Below are 23,221 nucleotides of genomic sequence, written 5' to 3' on the forward strand. Positions count from 1 at the left end.
TTTTGTCCATTGATTTCAATGTATCCAAACCTTTTGTTAAAAATGATTTAAGGTGCGTCAACATCTAAGGTTATTGGCGCCCGGAGCTTTTTTCATTGCACTGCCGGCCTCCGGACAGTGTTCTCTCGTTACAGGCAACGCTGTCCATCACCGGACAGTGAGCTGTAAGAAGCTCCCATCCAATTTTATTTTGATTATAATTTTACCATAGGAATGTGGTGTAAGTTACAAAAAATTTTTGATCCTAATATTCAAAGCTGGGCACCATCTTCTTGTCTAGATCAATGCTATAACCTACAAAACTAAACGGATGTTTTTGCTCTAAATTTCCTCCCAAACTACTTCAACACGTCATCAGTCAATCAATCTTGCTTTCGTCATAGTCACTCTGGCAAAATTGATTTTCAAGTAATTGTTATAGTTAGTCAGCTTTCCTTTCCTTTTCCATTTTCTTTTCTTCCAAAGACACCCAATGGCACTTTTCTCGAGACAACAATAATACCACCGTATTTCCGTGCTATAATAACCCCTTACCTCCTTGTGGTACCTTAATTAGAATTCATTGTAACACTCCCGGACATTGCCGAATATTTCCGATTTTATTTCCATCATGCAAACACGCGATCCTAAAAATCCTTTATTTATATGGAGTGCTATAGTTAGTCGACCCTGTGCTACTTATTTTATCTACTCTTGATTGTCAAAGTTACCAATGATTTTGTATTAATAAAATTTTCAATGCTATATCCGATATTAATAACTAGTGATTGGCCAAATTGTCATAATATGGTTTTTTTGATGGACATTGATCGTGTGTGATTGACTTTTATTGTTATCGATTCTTCTATTTGTTATTGGTTGAGTTCTATTTTTATTGTTGTTATTATTGTCTTTTCTTTTCTCTTTAAATTTACTCAAAATATACTGCCGAGTTTTTTTTTTTTTTTTTTTTACCAGAGATAACTGTTTTGAAACCTTCCAGTGAGGATCCAATAAAAAAATGGTTTGTCGTGTAAAAAAAAAAAAAGAAGAAGCTTTTTGGACTAAAACAGCGCACCGGAAATGCCATTTTGATCGAACGAGACCGGGTTTGGACGATTCACTTCCACCGCTTAGTTATTTTACTGTCAGTTCCGTTAAGAATATCCAAGTAAAAAGTTGCAATTTCCGGTTTTAATGCTGGACAGATAAAATTTAATTTAAAAAAAAATAACGTATCCAAAAACATTGGAATAAATAAGTAAAATTATTTTATACAAACCTGAATAACAGCTAAGCAAACCAGGTTAGGCTAATCAGTGCGCCGTGATCTCTTTTAACTATCCTATTGGTTATTCCGTCCCTTTATTCGAATAATTTCAAATAGATATTACCAGATGTAGTTATTTTAACACCATATAATTATAAATAAATAATTTAAATGTAATATCTAATACACTTTTTTGTTTATTTATTATTTCTTTAATTTTTATTTTTTACATTGCAAAAGTTGATTTTTAGATAAGGATATTCATTTTTTTTTTGTTTCATGCGACCTTCTATTTTTCTTTGTACGAGTGTAACTCCTCGTCCTAAATTAATTAATTTGAAATATACTGGACCAGTTGATTTTTATCAGTTTTTAACTTTTTACTTTTAATTGAACTTTAATATTAATTTTATATATTATAAAATTATTAGATCTTAGATTAAAATTTATGATAAGAATATTATAAAATTTTTGGTTTTTAATAAACAAGCCACAGGTGTACTTGGGTATATAATGTTAAATGAACAATTTACACTCACATGATTTCCTCTTACGTAATTTATTCTTCAAATTCCACTATATCTGCAATTTCTAAATCTCGTATATTAAGAAAAATTAGTTTAAACGGAAGTGCCATTATCCTGAAAAACAAAAAATTGTGGTTTTTAAGTTTACAGTTTTTTAAAAAAAAATTATTACAAATATTTTTGTATGTCAGTAAAAATATTGTCATTGCGCAGTTTGTGCAGCTGTTCGTATATATATATATATATACGAGTCTACTGATGAAAACAGTTGCAAGTGACGACAGGTGTTTGTTTTGAATGTAGCGGGACCCCATTTTTGTATTAATGGCAGACTGCTCGGGGTAAAATAGCGTTGAGAATTTTTTACAGTTCAATAAACTTAGCGTCATCTGTTTTTGTTTACATATTGTTTACGCTAAAATAATGATGTATTATTATTTACTTTGTAATTTGAGTAATATATGTATAATATAATATATAGCTTGTTGGCTTTATATTATATTATTATTATCTTTAAAGAAAAGCATGTTGTCGGTCACTTAATTTGTTCCCAACTTATTTAGGTCATACAAATTTCTTGTAAATTAGTCCTGCACAATTGGATAAATTTTCCCCTCTGAACTTGGAGCCGTTTTTGGGTGTGACTGTACTCTTTAGCTGTAATAGATTTAATATAGTTAGGCATTCCGTTCAGGGATGATGGTTTAATGGACACTAAACCTCCCTGGAGTGGGCGGGCGCTCAAGTGTACTTAGTGGGGTGTTCAAAGGCTTGCAGATCTTGAGTGTGACCGTGACTCTCTAAGGCGCTCTAGGAGAGGTTCTTCTTACATAGACAGGAAGTTGAGAGAAATTGGCGAAATCAAAATCGAAAATCTGTACAATTATAGAATAGAATAGAAATAGAAAAGAAATTGATTATTCTGGACCAATTGTCCTCTAAGAATAAATACATGAACAATTAGAGGCCTTAACAGTTTGGCCTGTGATTATAGAGAAATTAAATAAATAAATAAGTATTTACTAAAGTGAAAATATAATAAGTGAAAATAAAATAATAAAACAGCAGAAATTAAGGAAATAAATTAAAACAATTAGAATTTCGGAGGAAGCTGAATAGAAAGGAGATAACTGAATAGACGGGATTTAAAGATGGATAGGGTAGGAGCATGGCGGACAGATGAAGGCAAGGAGTTCCAGAGAGAGGTAGCACGTATTAGGAAGGACTTGTCAAAGGTTGAGGTACGGTGAGAGGGAATATAGAGATCAGATGAGCGAGATCTAGCGTTACGGGAATGGATGGAGGATTTAAACTTAAGGAGTTGAAAAATATAGGAAGGCCTTTGAGACTTCTTATTTTTCGAGTTCTAGCTCAAATTCTTTTTAAATTTAAGTCATATTTAATTCTTAGTTGAAAAATAAAAAAACACCATCGAAATGTAACCTAACAGAGGGAAACCTACCACAAAACGTATTTCAGAGAAAATCTCGGAATGACGTAAACTCGTACTACCGGTTGAGCACTTCCCTTCAAAGCAATCTACGTACTCCCTCCCTCTCTCTCTCTTAATCTTATTTTGTGCTCAAAAATGTTGGGATGAAGGTTTAAGATCGTTAATATATGACGTTTATGTGAAATCGTGGGAGTTGATTTACTTCAAATTGGGAAATTTAGTCCCTCATACAGGTTATTTATTTATTTATTTATTTATTTATGTTTAAATAAAATTATTTAGGTGGCCCCAGACAGTATTCACAAAAACTTTGATGTTAAATATCTCGAAAAAATATTAGAGGTATCAAAAACGGGATCAACGTCATTTTTCACAATGTTTTCTGTAGTTTTCATAATCATTGTCAAAATCAGTGGGTTCTAATGAAAATTGGAAGATACAGCATCGGGATTAGAATAAAATAGATTAAATTAGGGCGGCCTCAAGGCCTACGCCACTGCGGCGACCCCTTTGGATCTATTGTGGCCCCCCCGACTTTCGAGCTCGCCCTCCAAAACCCGTCCGTTTAATCAAGACTCTTAATTCTGGAGAGTGGCTCCTGGGTAAAGGCCTTGGTTTTTCACTCCCTGAGAAAGTAACATCCTTAGCCCAGACCAGCCCCTTCATACTGACACAACACGTGCAGTGCCGTTTCCTCCTCTTCTTCCTAACAGAACCTACAAAAGGCTATCATCAGCCAGGTGCCCATGCGATGCATGCGTTTTCTGAGCTTGCAGCGGCCCAGTTAATAGGCCCTACAATTATCCTTATAGCCCTACGCTGCCTTGACGGATTATTTCTGCCTCGAATAGCCTCTGATGAACTCCTTCGCCTGTGTCTCTGCCCAGTGGTGGCGAGCCACCACTCCTGAGACCTACTCTGCACCCACAAATTAATGGGGTCGCAGACTTAATACACTTTGGAAACCCCAAAACAGGGCTCCGAAGCCAACGAAGTGTCCAGCAGAGCCTTCCCAAGCCAATAAATCTGCTACTTCGTTTCTCTTCCGGGGTTAGAAAATTTGAAAAACTAGACCCCCCCAAAAAAAATATATAGTTTATTTAATGGGGTTTTTCAGATTTCTGATTTGCTCTAAAAAGTTATTAGCGATTGGTGCGTTTTAAATGGAACACCCTGTATAATATACAGTATATAATGTATTATATAAAATTATATAATATTATCGAAGAATTCTATCCTTAAAATAAAAATAAAAGAAAAAAATGAACTAACAATCTTCTATATGGTACTTCCGGATTAACTAATTTTTGTATTAAATAAATAATAAACTTCCTCTATTTTAGCACCAAAAAAAATAATTAAATTTTGGCGACTTTTTTCGTCTTTTGAGTTATATTGGACGTGGATCTCGGCTATTTCCGGTCTAAAGTCGTAAAATTTGCACGATATTATTGGTGAAAGGAAAGAAAGTAGGGGGAGAAGTGTCCAGCAGAGCCTTCCCAAGCCAATAAATCTGCTACTTCGTTTCTCTTCCGGGGTTAGAAAATTTGAAAAACTAGACCCCCCCAAAAAAAATATATAGTTTATTTAATGGGGTTTTTCAGATTTCTGATTTGCTCTAAAAAGTTATTAGCGATTGGTGCGTTTTAAATGGAACACCCTGTATAATATACAGTATATAATGTATTATATAAAATTATATAATATTATCGAAGAATTCTATCCTTAAAATAAAAATAAAAGAAAAAAATGAACTAACAATCTTCTATATGGTACTTCCGGATTAACTAATTTTTGTATTAAATAAATAATAAACTTCCTCTATTTTAGCACCAAAAAAAATAATTAAATTTTGGCGACTTTTTTCGTCTTTTGAGTTATATTGGACGTGGATCTCGGCTATTTCCGGTCTAAAGTCGTAAAATTTGCACGATATTATTGGTGAAAGGAAAGAAAGTAGGGGGAGAAAAAAACCATGGTACTTCCCCTAAAAAAACCTCCTAAGAGGACCTCTGGTTTATTTCAATTGCTCAGCTGCTTTATCTGCATTCATTATTCATAGATAGCTTGGTTGTGAATATACGATATTGTGACGATCTAAAATTAACAATTGGCCATATGTTCTATATCTTTCTATATGATTACTGTATTATGACGTGCTTATTAAACGCAAACTTTATGATAAATGATTTGTTTGCGTCTGATAGTTAATTATTTTTAATTGACTTTGTTAAAAAAATTGTTTTCTTTTTAATTAAATGTATTATTTTTAATTGTCTGCTGCAATGTAATTGTTTGTAATTAATGACGAAACACAACTTCTGTTTATAGCTTGCATTTAAGTGGGGGAAGACTTGCATACGATATCTTTAAAAAACTCTTAAGATGTTTTTATGGTTAGCATTCTTCATTTCTGGTTAGACACTGATTGTAGTCATCTTAATTTAAGTTGTTATTCAGTAATTGTCAGTCTGTAATGTTCGTTTCTCTGTGTGGAGTGTTTTCGGCGTAAATAGAAAACGGAAATGAACTCGTAGATAGTCCAAATTTTAATATTTTATAATTTATGGGGGGGGGCACCAAAATATTATTTTGCGGATTAATGTAAGATATATTTATAGTAAAAAGTAGGTTTTTCTAGTCGCTTCCGGCCACAACTTAATTTGGTAGTTGGATGTAAAGCTCACTTCCCTGGCAAAAGAAGGAGGCATTAAACTACTTAATGGTTGCTGCACGCTATGCTTTTATTTAAAAAAAATGCTTTAACCAGTTAAGCGATGGAATTTAGTTTTTTTTTTAAAAAAAAAAACCCACAGTGTGCTCGAATTAAAATCAGACAATGACGTGGTTTACACGTCGAACGCAGCGTCGAAAACAACTGAAAAGTTTACAATTGTCGTTATATAGTCACTGCAAGCTATTTTTTCTGCAATCTCTCTCTCGGGGGCTTGAGATTACCCCACAGAGCATTCTGTGCTCATTCCAAAATCTTGCACCGCTTCACGTATGCATTGCTCTAGTTATAACTAGGGAAGCAAGAGCTTTTACAAGGAATAGAAAAGAGCTTCTTGAATTCTGTGCAAAATGAAATCATGCTCGTACTGTGAGGTCTGAATCTCTATCCAAGGTATAAGATGTTGATCGTCAAAAATTGCACGAAACTTTCTTTATATTATAGTAAATAGATTTCGAGAAATACGTTGCTGAAAATAAGCAAAAACGGCATTTTCAAAAAATGTTCTTGTTCTTGCTCTTATTGTTACCTTTTTTTTGTAAACAATGTAGCGCCTAAACGCGTGAACCGATTTCATTCGATTCGGAACTTTATGTAGATGTGCCTTTTGGGGGTCTCGACGCTGTACATCGAATGCTGATTTGTGTACCTTTTGGCGTTTAATCAACCCTTATACTTAACTTTTAAAACTGTAAGTTTTTGTTAAGGAGATCTCTATCTAAAAGGTAAAAAACGGGCATTGCACAAGGGTTGAGAGCTTCTATTTGTGTGTGGTAATCCGCCAATCTCTAATGCGAAGACCAATCATGTACCAACCACTTATCATTTGGCTGACTCCCTCCATCCCCCTCCGCATAAAATACTGGGCAGTTCTATTGGTAAGATAAAGGAAACATCCCACCAAAATAATATTCTTATTGTAGTATTTTATTAAAATTTCGTGTTTTTACCGTTAATGGCAATTTTATATTGTCCATAACTAGTATACACGTCGAACGCACCGTAATAGAGATTTGGTTTCACGTCTATAAACGTCAAACACGCTTAAACTGGCTAATAAAATACTTTAAAATGAAATTATCAGTCTACACTTAACATACTCATTAAACGTTTAATATCAGTGACGTCGATAAATATGGTTAAAACTAAATCACTACTCAAATAAAACTCTAGCGCCTTCTCTCTCTTTGTTTTTTGTTTTTGTGTGTATACACAAAAGAAAACATTAGCCTCAAAACTATAAACATTAGCCTTAAAAGTGTAAACATTAGCCTTAGGCTTTCAAACTTAGCACTTTTTTTTAAAAAAAGAAGTTTTAGTCATTCTGTTTAATTAATTTGGTAAACAAAGTGGTTTAACCTATGGTGGAGGGGCTGGGTATGTGGCGAGTGGGTTGCTGCAATCTAAACTAGTAGCGAGCGAGACCACAACTGGCATCGATAGTGGGAATCGATTGTTTATACTAATATACTAAGAATACAAAAATATCTATTTAAATGTTAGCTATATTTAGCACAATTTTAGTTTAGGTCTTTTTTTTTTTTTTTACTAATTACGTAAGGGAATGTGATGTAATCGTCTAGATTTCAAATTTTTTGAGTTTTTCAGATGCTCTTTGAGTACGTAAAAGTGGTTTTCACGAATTTTACTAAACATTAGACGATTTTCTTTGGTGTGCTTATTATTATTATTATTTGTCTTTTTATACGAACAATTTTTCCCCTAGAAATTTAAGTGCTCTTTCCGGAAGAGGAGGCGATTAGGTTTTCTTGTATAGTGCTTTAAAAATTTGTAGTTAGATTTCTAACTTAGAGTATCTGGTAACCGGAAGTGACTGTTAAAAAAAGTATATACAGGGTGTATACGGAGGAGTGGTCGAAACTTCGGGAGGTGATTCACTAGATCAAATGCAACAAAAAATATTCTCTTCACTTTTCATCGATTCTCAATAGTGTCCAAGAATTAAGAGTCTGATTAAAAGGACAGGTCTAGAGGGTGAGCTTTAGAGTGGAGGGAGCCACAATAGCTCCAAACGGGTCGCAGTGGCGTAGGCCTTAAGGGCCGCCCTAGTCTAATCTATCTATCTATCTAAGTGAAAGTAGAAAACAAAACGTTAAGTGAGCTTTTTTTTTTAACTCATGTTGGTGTGTTAAAAAGCTTGGCTATTGAAAGAAGTTGAGCAATGATGAGCTTTGCAGAAAAAAGAGAGTTGGTTGGTTAAGGCCGCTCATCCCTCTACTACCATCTCAGAAGAATGCTCTAGAGAGAGGCAGAGAGTGAGTGAGATGATGTGCCCTAGTTAACGACCCATTCCTGTGCAGCATCCCCTTCAATTCTGTTCTTCTCAATCCCTACCACCACCATTATTGCAGCACATCCTACAGTATCCGTTCAGTGTTCTGCGGCTTTTTCTATTAAAACTGCTGCCGCTGGTTGTTGGACGCTACTGCTGCTGCTGCCGATTAAACGTAAGAGAGAGAGATTTAAGGACTCTTTAGTTTCTACGCAGGGGCAAATTGAGTCATTCCCCCTATCCCATTTATTTCTGTGCCTCCAGGGACTAGACTGGGTATTGGCTTCCATAAATTCATCGTCCCATTAAACTGTCATTAGCAAATATAATGGGTGAAAATCCTTCCTACTGTTCTCATGTTTCTGATTTGATATCTTTTCTTCAAACTCTTAATATTTGATTAATATTTAATTCTTCTCATACTAAATGTTAATAACCTTAGAGGGGATCTCGAACTTGAGTTTTAGAGTAGACAGATTTCCCCAGGAAATGATGTAATAAAAGTTATATATCTACGTGTGATCTGAATAGGAAGATCAGGGAAGACTAGATCAAAACCAGCATCAAGAAAATCTATCAAAAAACGAGGAAAATCAATTCAATCTAGTGCTAAGGGAAAGATTACCTAATTACCAAATTATTACTATTATTATGGAATTACCTAATTGGTTATCATACTGGATTCCCACGTTGAGTTTCCTGGATCAAATCCAGCTATCTTCCCCTTACAGTTTTCTTTTTTCTAGTAGCTTCTTACAGCTCACTGCCGGTGATATCTTTAACTAGAGATCACTGTCGAGAGGCTGGCAATGCGCTGGAAAAAAGCTTCGGTTACTAATGACGTCAGATGTTGACACTCCTTGAATAAAATGATTTTTCCTTCTCTCTCTACTATTTCCATTTGAAGGAATTACCTTTGAACGCAGAATTTTCACAGAATTAACAAATTAACAGAATAATGTTGGTGACGTAACTAAATATGACGGAAATATTTCCCGGTTTGTGACTGACTTAGAAGTCGTGTGAATGTGTTCACTCCGGCATTTTGTTCAAAAGGAAAGAACTGGAAAGTTATTTTTGTGCTCAATCGTCCAGGTCCTAAAATGAGCGAACGGGGGCGAACGATAAGGATGATGTTTTTGATCGCCAAACTTTCACAACCGAATAATCAGCTGATTTACAAAACATTGCTATACATATATGCAAATTATTATTTTTATCACTTGCGTACTTAACATTTTAGGCTTAAATCGATTAGCTTATTTTTTTTAGATGTATATATATGGACTTTTTTGCAGATAAAGATTAATGGGTGATATAGCTTTTATTTCCAACTAAGTTAGGACTTAATATTGCTTTAACAAGCCCCAATTTCTAATATTAGTTTCCTTAAACGTATTTTTCACAGAATTTCAATGAAGAGAGCCCCCCCTATGTGGTGACAAACATTGGATCAGACTTTCTCTGTAATACAGATTATTTCTAAGCGATTTTTTTTAAAAATTCGAAATTTCTACTTTTAAAATGTATTTTCTTTTAAATAAATGAAACTGTAAATTAAATACAATTCATTTTGGTATTTATTAAGGCTTATTGCCTAAAAGACTCGTTTGAAGCTTATTTTCGCTTATTAAGTGGTAAGAAAGTTACGTCGAATCAAATCAAAGTTTCAAAAGTAGCTTGCATCGTAAGTAACAGCTAAATTGATGAGGCTGACTGCAGAATTAATCCGTCAATGCTGTGGGGCTATAAGAATGATTGTAGGCCTATTAACTGGGCCACTACAAACTCAGAAAACACATGCATTGCATGGGCCTGGCAGATGATAGCCTCTGTAGGTTCTGTCAGGAAGAGGTGGAAACGGCACTGCACGTGTTGTGTCAGTATGAGGGGCTCCTAAGGATGTTATTTCTCGGGGAGGAAAACCAAGGCCTGTGAGCTTTACTCAAGAGTCGCTCTCCAGCATCAAGAGTCTGATTAAAATTACAGGTCTGGAAGGGTGAGCTTTAGAGTGAGGGGAGCCACAATAGATCCAAAGGGGTCGCAGTGGCGTAGGCCTTGAGGCCGCCCTAGTCTAATCTAATCTAAGTAACAGCTAATAAGTGTCTAGATGTGAAGATCGGGAACCTTCCCAAATTCTTAATTTGAGGGGTCGATCCTTACATTAGAGTATCTCTCCTTAGAAAGTATTCCAACAAAATGACGAGACACCACCATGGAATGGTATCCCTCTGTCTTACTCCAGGCTCTTTCCTGAGCTTTCCCGGCGAGCCTCCAGTTATTGAGCCGAATATAACCTGTCTAGAGTGTTTTTCAATTTAAGGAACGTTTCATAAATTCAAAGGTCTTTGAAAGGAGAGGAGGAGTTGGAGTTGATACCCTAGAGAATGGTTATTATCCCTATCTGCTGGCTCCAAAGTTTTCTTTTTAGATCTATTCTAATCAAGCTGGATGAGTTATTTCATCACTAAGGTCCTGTAGGATATCTTACTGTGGCACCAGTGAGAGTAACATAGTCGTGTTTTATGATCTGTTTGGAATATCCTGTTGAAGCAGACTAAACTAAATTTTATACAACTCTGTCTTTAGTTCAACTTACTTCTTTTTCCAGGAGAAGAGCTGGCGGTGCTATGATGGGAGATGACGGCAGGAGTCCAGACCAGCACAGACGATTACCACCGGCTAATCAGGTAAATCCATTTATAGTACATTGTATCCCTGGGAATTAACTAATTTTTTTGTTTTGTTATTTTTAACGAAAGAACGCAATGCAATCTACTGGTGACTGTATGAGTCCGCCTGATCGAGATCTCCTTCATCTCATTCCCTCACCTAAAAAAAAACAATTTCAACTTCCAATCCAATAAATGATAAAAAAAAAAAATAAAATGCATTATAATGACGCAATCTCTATTACGTAATCACCGGTTGCACGTTAATAGGTGATACTGTCATCAAGTAACATCAGTCACGGATAGATAAACTAGTGCAACCAGCACGAACTACATCTTGGACAATATCAACAGATAGATTAATCTTAAGGTTCGTTCCCCATTCATTGAAAAGTAATACATGTTTTATTTGGGTGGGAGGGGGAGGGGGTCATTCATTGAACGTTACGTAATTTGATTTTTGATTTTAATTGGAATTCTGGCTCGAGGTGTGTTCAATGCTCTGGACACCTTGAATGTGATACTCGCAAGTATATATTGGACATAACCTTTCGCTATAGATGGGCTTATAATTCGCGTTCTACAAAAATCTCTCAAACCCAGAGGAGCATCATAGTTCTAAATCTTTTATTCTCATATCTTATTAACTATTTTTTTTTTTTGTTATTGTAGAAATAATATTAATCTTACATAAATATTGAGGAAAAAATGCTAACAATATTCGAAAAAAAAAATCATTCTTAATTTTTAAGAAATATTTTATTAAGTTAAGATCGTTTTCGAATAGTTTTTGCCAATATTCCACCGTTTCACTTTACTTTCTCAAGAAAAGAATCTCGTATGAACACTCACATGACTTTTTCTTACCATAATTTACGAATATAAATATTGAATTTTCTTGTTACTTAGTATTGCATCAAAATAAAGATCAATTTAATAATTTTGTTGATAGAATGCGACACATTCCCTCTGAACCAAACTATTAATTAATAAGAAATTATGAGCCAAACTGACATTTAAGCTTAACTACGCCATTAGATCAGCTTCGCATGAATCCGTTTGGCCAATTCATAGTAAATTACAGGAAAAGCCTTTCTTTAAAATTCGCACTTCCGGTGTATTGAATTTCTTTCTTCTCGGAAGTTTGGTTAGAAATTTAATAATCAGATACTTGGAGGTAGTAAAAACCTTAAAATGTCTAAAAATGGAAGTTCAGAAACCTCTCTTAAATAAAGACTCTTAGACGATAGATCAAAACTCTCTCTTGGACAACAAAAGACTGATTTATACTTCTATTTTGAAACCCATCTGGGCGTATGGAATAGAGTAGAGCTGTGGGGTTCAACCAAACGCTCCACTCTCCAAAGGATTCAATCTTTACTACCTAAAATACTTCGAACTAGTGTAAACGCTCCATTTTATGTCTCCCAACCTGGACTATACACACTGACCTTAACATTCCTTTTGTCACACAAGTTGCTAAAACAAGATACAGAAAACTCTACTTCAGCCAGCAATCTCATATAAATTTTCTAGCTCAAAATCTTTCTTCAGGAACTCTTCCTGATAACCTGGACAAGATGTCTTAAGAGACAGTAGCCTCGTGATCTCCTCTCAAGTGAAGAGAGTGGTACTAACCATATAAAGTTTTGGAGTGTTACCACTGGGTAACTTCTCCACTCGTTACCATATCATTTGCTACTCTATTGTATCATTGTTACTTATAACAACGCGCTGATTGTACCACAACAAACGCAAAAAAAAATAAGTTTAAAAAATAAATCGATGTCCCAAATAATCGTTTGCTTACTGTTAACTTATTCCATAATGTGATCGGCTGATTCTCTTCAAAATGTGAGCCTCAGTTTAACTATTAGATCGTTTTAATATTTTATAGATGGTATGGCCGTACATCTGACTGGAATGGCACTTAGACGGAAGTCCCTCTCTCTCACTCAAAAGAGTCCTTTTAAGGATTTCCCTTGGAAAATGATCCAACTAAATCTTATATATCTATATATAAGCAATTAGGCTAATGTTCAGCGGAAGTGAAAGAGTTGTTTCTGGGGGGGGGGAGGGGAATCCCGTGAAAACGGAAATCTCGATTCATGCAAAGAGGCCTTTCCGGTTATGGCTAATTTACCACCCAAAGTAAGTCTAATATTTGAATCTAAACTAAATTTTTAAATTAGATATTGCAATTTCCATTTCTAGGGTATTTTCACCAAATATGTACACCCATTGTAAAAAAACCACTGCTTTGGGCCCTGGACGTGTTAAAACGGATACTTCCTGTGGTAAAAAAAAATCGACATCGAAAGTTTTATTCGATCGTAATGCTTTATTTACCATTAGTTAAAGAGAAAGTAAACATTTATTTCTGTTCTTTTTGTATTCTTTACTGCCTTCTTCATCAATTCTTTTTTTTCCGTCCTCATCGTTTCTCTTAAAATTCCAAGCTACTTCATGTGCCCATATTAGTCAAGACTAGTCTGCTTTGTCTCGAGCTTCATGTTTTATTTGCTACAGCTGTGGATTTTTATTATTATCATTATTTTTTTTGTTACAACTCGTGCACTTTAGTTAGCTCTCTCGATTCATCTTTAAACACAATATTACGTTCAAATATAATATTTTATTATCCTACGAGTTGCAATTTACGTGTTTTAAAACTATGTATTGGCTATTTCCGCTCCCATTCTTCACTTCGAAGAAAATTTATTTCCACCTCTCCTCCAAAAATGGTCATTTCCTTGAACATATGCTTTAAAAAAATAATAAAATCATACGCAACGAACATACGAAATATCAACAAGAAAATCGATAGTACTGCGTGTTTCAAAATGCTTTCTCCACAATAAATGTTATCAAATTTCAACTTCCTGCTGAGAACAACTTTTAATAACTTCAGCTCACGAATTCTCAAATCGAATATTCCTGATAGATAACACGAAATCGATAATATGAGGGAATGTACAAAATTAAACAATTAGTTAATGTAAAAAAAAAGATGGTCGATTGAGGGGTTTGTTGTGTTGGATTAGACGACACTAAGTCTACATCGATATCATTCATAATTTTTGTACATAAACAAACAAACTGATCGATATTCTTGTCACGTAATATTGATTGACTAGTGTTCTTATTTTGTGTACGACTCGGTGGGAGAAAAAAATATATTCTGTTGTCTAGAAAAAAATGTTTTTATCTTTAGTATTTAAGTTTCTTTCTGTTAGTGAAGTTTGTTTAAGTTTCTGTTTGTTTGTCATCTTCTTTAATACTGTTTTTTTTCTTTGTGATAGTTCAAAATTTTTATTAAATTGCAAAGTATTTTAGCGATTTATCGAACATACTTCTACGCCATTGTATAATTAGCAGGTGTTTTAAATATTATTTTATTTAAACTAAAATTAATTAAAATATATAAACATCAACCTTACCTTTCTAGACAATTTTTAATTAGATATTCATGAAAACGATTAGAGCACGCAAAATTCTTTGAGAAACGACAAAAAAAATTAGAGTATTTTGCGTTTAAAACTTATAAATTACTACTGTTCATTATTTTTGGTGACTGAATCATAGTTTTAATAGGATGAAAAATAATAACTGCCGGTTTCAGTCATGATAAACTTTATTATACCGAGCTTTTCGACCTAGGGACTAGGGTCATCTTTAGGACTAATTTACGAGGGTCGTTTGAAAAGTCCGTGCAAAGTCAGAGAGATAGCACTACTGGCGCGTAGCGAGGTTATGTTTAGTTAGTAGCATCTTTTGGAAGAACACACACTAAGTTTCAGTCAGATCGGTCTATTTCTTTGTGTTTGGCATTCGTTTGAATCGAGAAAGTCGAGTGATTTTCAAAAAATGGACGAAAAAGAATTTCGTGTGTTGATTAAACACTACTTTATGAAAGGCAAAACGCCTGAGGAGACTAAAGAGAAGCTTGATAAACATTATGGTGACTCTGCACCTTCGATTAGAACAGTTTATAAGTGGTTTCAAAATTTTCGGAGTGGCCATATGGGCACAAGTGACGCTGAACGTTCTGGACGCCCTGTTGAGGTTACTACTCCAGAAATCATTGATAAAATCCATGATATGGTGATGGATGACAGAAGAGTGAAGGTGCGTGAGATTGCTAGTGCTGTGGGCATCTCGAATGAACGGGTACATAATATTTTGCATCAACATTTGGACATGACAAAGCTATCCGCAAGATGGGTGCCGCGATTGCTCACGCTTGAACCAAAAACGAAATCGTGTGAAGTGTTGCAAGGACGGTTTGCAGCTGTTCCAGAAGAATCCGCAGGACTTTAAGCGTCGTTTCGTCACTGTGGATGAAACATGGATACATCACTACACTCCTGAGACCAAAGAACAATCTAAACAATGGGTTACCAAGGGGGAATCTGCGCCAAAAAAGGCCGGAAAGATTATGGCGACTGTCTTTTGGGATTCGCAAGGAATAATCCTCATCGACTATCTGGAAAAGGGTAAAACTATTACAGGTGCATATTATTCATCGTTATTGGACCATTTCAAAACCGAGCTGCAAGAAAAACGCCCACGATTAGCCCACCAAAAAAGTCCTTTTCCATCACGACAACGCACCAGCTCACACCTCAGCAGTTGTGGTCGCAAAATTAATGGAAATAGGGATCCAACTCGTTTCACATCCCCCCTATTCTCCAGACTTGGCTCCCTCGGACTACTATTTGTTCCCCAATATGAAGAAATGGCTGGCGGGAAAAAGATTTTATTCAAACGAGGAGGTGATTGCAGAAACGAATGGCTATTTTTCAGACTTGGACAAATCCTATTATTCGGAAGGGATCAACAAACTAGAGCAGCGTTGGACGAAGTGTATAAGCCTAAAAGGAGACTATGTTGAAAAATAAAAAAGGTTTACCCCAAAAAATTAAGTAGTTTTTATTTTTACACGGACTTATCAAACGACCCTGGTACAATATACTGTTTTACATCATTAGAGGATTGGTGTGTCTTCTGTCTTCTTCTGGTCAAGACCGATCACATTCAGTCCGTGAACAGACGAAGACAGAAGACACACCAACTCTCTAATGATGTAAAAACAGTATATTGTAAATTAGGTAAATATTTTTGTAAATTTTCGTTACATTATATACATATTCATTGCAATATAATAATTGTTAACACACTGTAGTAAGTATGTTCCACAGCCCTGAAGATGGACCTAGTCCCTAGGTCGGAAGCTCGGCATAATAAAGTTTGTAATCACTGAAGCTGGGCACTAATTTTTTATCCTTACAAATAACAGGAACCAATTCAATCCTTCTCCCCCCTCAATAATGTGACAAATTACATTAAAATCGCATTTCCGTAAAACCCTTATCTCCATGAAGAGGTCTAATAATGTATTTTTACATACAAAAGTAATTAAAAAAAAAAAAAGATTATAGATAAATATAATTAATTAAAAAAAATATATTGTATATATTTGGAGCTATATCCATGAAAGATTGTGAAAATGTTCGCTTTTTTTTTGGTTTTCACCGGAAGTGGTTCCCTGAGTCCGAAAAAAGTGTTTTTTATGAATTGGTGTCCGTGTCCGTCTATGCGTATGTTATGTCTGATAATAAGCACGAGTAGTTCTACTTTGAATATCGATATTTTTTTTTTTTCTGGTTTTTTCGATTGTCCTCGAAAGCGACTTCATGTTGCTTCCTCTACGGATCTCCTATGGCCTAATCCACACATCTAGATCTGCAAATTTCTTGCAGAAAACAGGTGAAGAAAGAAAAAAAAAAAATCATTGTGCGTAGATAAGGGGAGAGGCACTTGTTGGAATAATTATTTTTGATTGGCGCAAAATCATTTTCATGAAAATTTTTATTACGTAAATGGCGATAAGTGAGAAGTCATGTAAGTGTCCTGTCCATAAAGATAACATTTCATGGTTCCCTCTACCCCCATCCAAGTACCAAACACTTCGCTCGGAAATGTTCGAATTACTAACTACAAGTGAACCGGATGTATTAAAAAAAAAAAAAAAAAAGAATAAAGAGCAAAAAAGTCGTAATTTTTCTGTTCTGTTAGTGTAATAGTGCTCTCTAGACGTGCTATAGTTAACGTCCTCCGATTAGGTACGCTTTCTCCTCAGAGAGTTAGCCCCTGAGAGAGCTAGGACGTATTGTAAGGCAACAAATAGAATTTGTTATGTCGTATCTAATCTTGCTTCAAGGATTATATAGTCACTGTGATCACCCTCAACGCCCCTATAATGTCTCTCCCCCCCCACCACACTCATAGTTACGTGTCAATATCCCCCTCCAAAAAACCAAAACCTCACAATACCCTCTCAGAACTTATAACAAAGATTTCTTTCGTTTTTATAGTTTGGTTGCGTGATACTGTAATTCTCCCCTGAACTACGCCACAATTAAGTTTTATTTTGTTGTTTGCTGGTTCCTTTTGGTGAATGTAACCATTTATTGATTTCCGCTAGTGTGTTGTGTTGTTTTCCTTTTGGTGTTTTTTGTTTCTTTTCTTTTTGTTTTATCATTGTCCTAGATTTGGAAATGATTTACTATTGAAAAGTTTATATCAAGAAACTACGATAGAAGTAATTTCGTACTATCGTTTGTATAAAACTTAGAATCAAGGTCCTCTAAATTAAAACCACCCACTTGACTTGCTCGTAACAATTCTCGTTAAAACACGCGCCCAGTTATTTATTTATTTTTTTTAAAAATTTATTTGTTAAGTTACACCAGCGCTAGATACTCTATAAGTAACAAAGGACAATAACTGACACCACTACAAACTCACTAATTGAGGGGAGAAGTTACCCAGTGATAACACTTCCTAAGTCGTCTCCCAGGATTAGTTGCTCTCTTCAGAAGAGAGAAAATCGCATGGGAGGATGATCTGGATGGTGATGAGATGATAAATGACGGACAAGAGAATTGGAATGAGAGTGATGAAGTTCTGATGAAAACTTATATAGCGAGTACCAGCAACCTTGGACTTATACGAGGGTCGTTTGAAAAGTCCGTGCAAAAATAAAAACTACTTAATTTTTTGGGGTAAACCTTTTTTATTTTTCAACATAGTCTCCTTTTAGGCTTATACACTTCGTCCAACGCTGTTCTAGTTTGTTGATCCCTTCCGAATAATAGGATTTGTCCAAGTCTGAAAAATAGCCATTCGTTTCTGCAATCACCTCCTCGTTTGAATAAAATCTTTTTCCCGCCAGCCATTTCTTCGTATTGGAGAACAAATAGTAGTCCGAGGGAGCCAAGTCTGGAGAATAGGGGGGGATGTGAAACGAGTTGGAACCCTATTTCCATTAATTTTGCGACCACAACTGCTGAGGTGTGAGCTGGTGCGTTGTCGTGATGGAAAAGGACTTTTTTGTGGGCCAATCGTGGGCGTTTTTCTTGCAACTCGGTTTTCAAACGGTCCAATAACGATGAATAATATGCACCTGTAATAGTTTTACCCATTTCCAGATAGTCGATGAGGTTTATTCCTTGCGAATCCCAAAAGACAGTCGCCATAATCTTTCCGGCCGAAGGAACGGTCTTCGCCTTTTTTGGCGCAGATTCCCCCTTGGTAACCCATTGTTTAGATTGTTCTTTGGTCTCAGGAGTGTAGTGATGTATCCATGTTTCATCCACAGTGACGAAACGACGCTTAAAGTCCTGCGGATTCTTCTGGAACAGCTGCAAACCGTCCTTGCAACACTTCACACGATTTCGTTTTTGGTCAAGCGTGAGCAATCGCGGCACCCATCTTGCGGATAGCTTTGTCATGTCCAAATGTTGATGCAAAATATTATGTACCCGTTCATTCGAGATGCCCACAGCACTAGCAATCTCACGCACCTTCACTCTTCTGTCATCCATCACCAATAATGGATTTTATCAATGATTTCTGGAGTAGTAACCTCAACAGGGCGTCCAGAACGTTCAGCGTCACTTGTGCCCATATGGCCACTCCGAAAATTTTGAAACCACTTATAAACTGTTCTAATCGAAGGTGCAGAGTCACCATAATGTTTATCAAGCTTCTCTTTAGTCTCCTCAGGCGTTTTGCCTTTCATAAAGTAGTGTTTAATCAACACACGAAATTCTTTTTCGTCCATTTTTTGAAAATCACTCGACTTCCTCGATTCAAACGAATGCCAAACACAAAGAAATAGACCGATCTGGCTGAAACTTGGTGTGTGTTCTTCCAAGAGATGCTACTAACTAAACATAACCTCGATACGCGCCAGTGGTGCTATCTCTCTGACTTTGCACGGACTTTTCAAACGACCCTCGTAAACGGAATTTCCAAGTCTGTGTGGATAGTTAGATTGGAAACGTAAAGTGGAGTGTTACCGATAATGCGCAGAATTTTAGACTAAAAAGATTGAATTCTTTGAAGATTGGAGCGTTTCGTTGAACCCCACAGTTCAATACCAGTACATCCAGGCGGGTTTTAGTATAGAATTGTAAAACAGTCGTTTGTTATTAAGTGAAAGATTTGAACGTTGGTCTAGTAGTCTCTTTTAAGTAGTCGATAACACCTGTTAACTTCAGTTCGTTTAAATCGTGTATGCGGGTTCCAAGTCAGTCTTTTTTCTAAATAAAGCCCAAGATAACGGACAACATTGGCAGAAGGAACAGGAATTGAGTCATAGAAGATCGGAGGAAGAGTGATGCGGCGCAGAGTCAAAGTAATATTTTGAGATTCATTCAACTGGATTTTCCATTTTTTAAACCATTACTCAAGAGAGAAGAGATGAGTTTTAAGGTTTCTGTGTGAAGTTACTGGATCAATGTGAGGAGAAAGTATAGCGGTATCATCTGTATAAGTTAGGAGGACAGTTTCAGGGTGGATTGGTATGCCTGCTGTGTATATAACATATAGGATAGGACCTAAGATGCTTCCTTGAGGAACACCCCGCTTCAATACGATGTTTAGCTGAATACGATGTTCCGATTTGAATTTTGAAAATAACGATCTGACAAATAGGACTTCAAGATGAGGAAGTGAGTGAACGGAAGTATGCCCTTGAGTTTCCAGAGCTAGCCCGGGTGCCATACCCGATCGAAGGCTTGCTTCACATCGAGAAAGACACCCGAGCCACACTCTTTCTTCTCAAGGGAGGAGCCCAGTTAAATGAAATGAAAAAAACAAACATCATTTTTTAAAAAAAACTCTGTAGTAGTAAATAATATTTATTTAAACAAAAAAAAAAAAAAATTACATAGATATGTTTGAATATTATAATAGCAATGGATAAATCCGTCTGCCAGAGTTTGGTTTATATAAACACTATACACAATTCAAATAAATTTTAAAAAATTAGTGAAATAAAACAAAATCAACATATTACTAAAATAAAAAAAATGATAGGACAAGAAAGTAGACAAATAAAAAATATAAAAAAATGAAAATACTTCTTAATACAAGACAACCAACTTAAAATAATTTCCTTCTTTATGTTTTACATAATAATCGCTCTTATCACCTCAAAAATTACAAAGCACTAATTAACTCATGCCTGTACTTCCAGGCACATTCCACGAACCTTATTAAAGGTTTACACTGAGCACTATTAGTTAGACAATTAACAATGAATGGTGCAGTAAAGGTAACTAGCCCAAAAATATTACGCCGGAACTCCGCTAATTTAGGGCAAAGGCACAAAAAATGATAGAGGTCTTCCCGCTCATTTAGAGTACACAAAGAACAACTTTCTTTAAGAGAGTCTCTTTTTTCCCAGGGAGAGAAATTCAAATAAACTAATTCCCCCCTTAATTTGAATAGCCAACGTAGCTCATTCATATTCAAATCAGAACTGCCCACTTTGGATATGCAGAATTCTGCGTCAGCATCTAAGAGCGTCTTATAGAGCAAAAAATGTTCTGAGTTCAGAGCACGCCTCACAGAAACTCCCCGAAGATCTGCCTTCATTTTCAATAGGAGTGCAGAAAGTTGCCCCTCCCAACTTGACAAATTTTGCAGAGACGCGCTAAATTCCAACGAATGGTTACTCGCAAAAGTAATCCACTGTTTAAACCACAAAGCTTTGCGCTTCACTATCTCTAAGGCAACAATCCTCGGCAAACGAAATGAGGGAAAAGAGAGCACCCTTAAAACGTATCTAATATGCAGACGGAGAGTATAAAGAACAACGGGTTCCAGGGAAGTTTCAATGTCCAACATATAATTAGGAGTACACATCGGAAGACCAAATAATTTTTTCAGAAAATATCTCTGAAATTTTTCAAGTACTTCATAACTTTGATATCCCCAAACTTGCGCTCCATAACAGATAATTGAGCGAAGAACACTATAATATACATGGTATTTAGACTGTAAAGGGATTTCATTACCTACAAAAAAACGAGACCAAATACTGTTTAAACCAAATTTAGCTGCAGAAACTCTGTTATTGAAGTGCAGTTGATATGATAAATGAGATGTTAAAGTGACACCTAAATATTTGTAACTATTAACAGTGTCTATTCGCTCACCCCTAAAAAACCATTTTTCATCTGACCTTAATCTGCCGCCCCGCCTAAAAACTACAATTTTGGACTTTTTCAAATTCAAAAAAAGATGCCACAGTTCGCAGTATTTATCCAACAAGTTAATATTCCACTGCAAAGCCGTAGGATTGTCAGAAACGAGGACCACGTCATCTGCGTACAGAAGGACTTTAACTTTAATATTCCCAATGTGAACACCGCCTTCCAGAAATGAGGGGAGTTCGTTAACGAAAATCGAGAATAGAGTGGGGCTTAATAAGCAACCCTGCCTCACTCCACTGCCTACTGAAAAAAACTCAGACATACCTTGCGTACCTCGGACTGATGAGCTCGCGGCAGAATATAACTTTTTTATTGCTGCAATAAATTTAGAGGAGAGGCCAAGATTGAAAAGCTTCAATATTAGCATTCTATGGTCCACGGAGTCAAAAGCAGTCTTCAAATCCACAAAAAAACAATAGAATTTTTTTGTATTCTGCAAAAACTTGACATTAATAAGGTTAGTTAAAGTGAAGATATGATCAATAGCCGAATACCCCCGTCTAAAACCTGCCTGGAACTCAGTTAATATATTATTTTTCTCCAAATAAGCTTCTAAACGCAGCCGAAGCAGACCTGTAAATATCTTTGCCATTGTGTTCAAACAAGAAATACCCCGGTAATTTGTAACGGCATTCACATCTCCATTCTTGAACAAAGGAAATATTATTGCTTGACTAAATGATTCCGGAACTGTTTCTGTATCATAAACATAATTAAACAGAGCTAATAATTTATTAAGAAACACGAAGGGAGCATTTTTATAAAATTCAAATACTATGCGATCAATGCCGGGAGCTTTATTATTTTTAGTATTACTGATAACACTTACCAGTTCCTCTATTGTAAACGGAGAGTCCAACTCGGGAATGGCAATATAAGGCTCAGCATACAGAATGGGAGTAGCCTGAGAAGAATTCAACAATTTACGAAAATGATCAACGAAATTACCCAACTCAATATTATTACCGCAGATGAAACCAGAACACTTAAAACGATTAACCATTTTCCAAAACTGCTTAGACTCCGTAACACCTTTGAACTCTTCAATTAAAGAAGAATAATAAGCCTTTTTTTTAGTTGTACACAAAGATTTATATTCTAACTTAACTTCGCTATAAACAGATCTAACCAAACTAGAATTAGTACATCGAAATAAATTCAAAAGTTTGAATACTCTTTTTCTAATACGCAAACACTGGAAATCAAACCATGGGCTTTTACGAAAATGACTAACAAAAGAAGAAACAGAACCGGAATTCGGGTAAGAATTTTTAATGCAATTAACCAAAATATTTACCCTCTCCTGAGAATTCAAATAAGAAAAATCGAGATTACAAACTCTCCTTTCAAGGTTGCATTTATATATCTTACAATTAGTTTCGCGCCAAACTAATTGCGGTAAAAGAGGTAGAATTTCAAACGAGGCAGGAAGGCTTTTAGAATCAACATTAATGGAAAGAAACAATGGGAGATGGTCGGAAAATATCTCAGGTACTGTATAAAACTCATCAATAAATGGGAGACAATCCAAAGAGACACAGCACAAATCAATAACAGAGGAACCATTTCCGCCAATAAATGTAAATTCGCCTTGGTTATCTCCAGAAAAACGACCATTTAATACTATCAGTTCGTTGTTATCACATAATTCTAATAATTTGGAACCATTACTATTTATTAATTTATCTTTGGATTTTCTATTGATATTGCACTTAGAATTATCAA

The 23,221-nt window shown here is 35.6% G+C and overlaps 1 protein-coding gene across 8 annotated transcripts in view; it reads left to right on the forward strand.

Moving 5' to 3' along the window:
• Positions 1-23,221, forward strand: part of RhoGAP19D (Rho GTPase activating protein at 19D) — a 270,087-nt gene that overhangs the window by 20,820 nt on the left and 226,046 nt on the right. For all 8 annotated transcript variants that reach the window (XR_012454373.1, XM_074115154.1, XM_074115153.1 and 5 more), the window contains exon 2: positions 10,868-10,946. Coding sequence is in view for 7 of the 8 variants with exons in the window: in XM_074115154.1 (XP_073971255.1) it covers positions 10,887-10,946 (60 nt within the window). In the remaining variant the exon portion in view is untranslated. The remainder of the gene's footprint in view (positions 1-10,867; positions 10,947-23,221) is intronic.

The sequence above is a fragment of the Rhodnius prolixus genome, unplaced genomic scaffold, assembly GCF_049639745.1.
Source record: "Rhodnius prolixus isolate KJV_2025 unplaced genomic scaffold, Rpr scaffold_7, whole genome shotgun sequence".
Taxonomy (NCBI): domain Eukaryota; kingdom Metazoa; phylum Arthropoda; class Insecta; order Hemiptera; family Reduviidae; genus Rhodnius; species Rhodnius prolixus.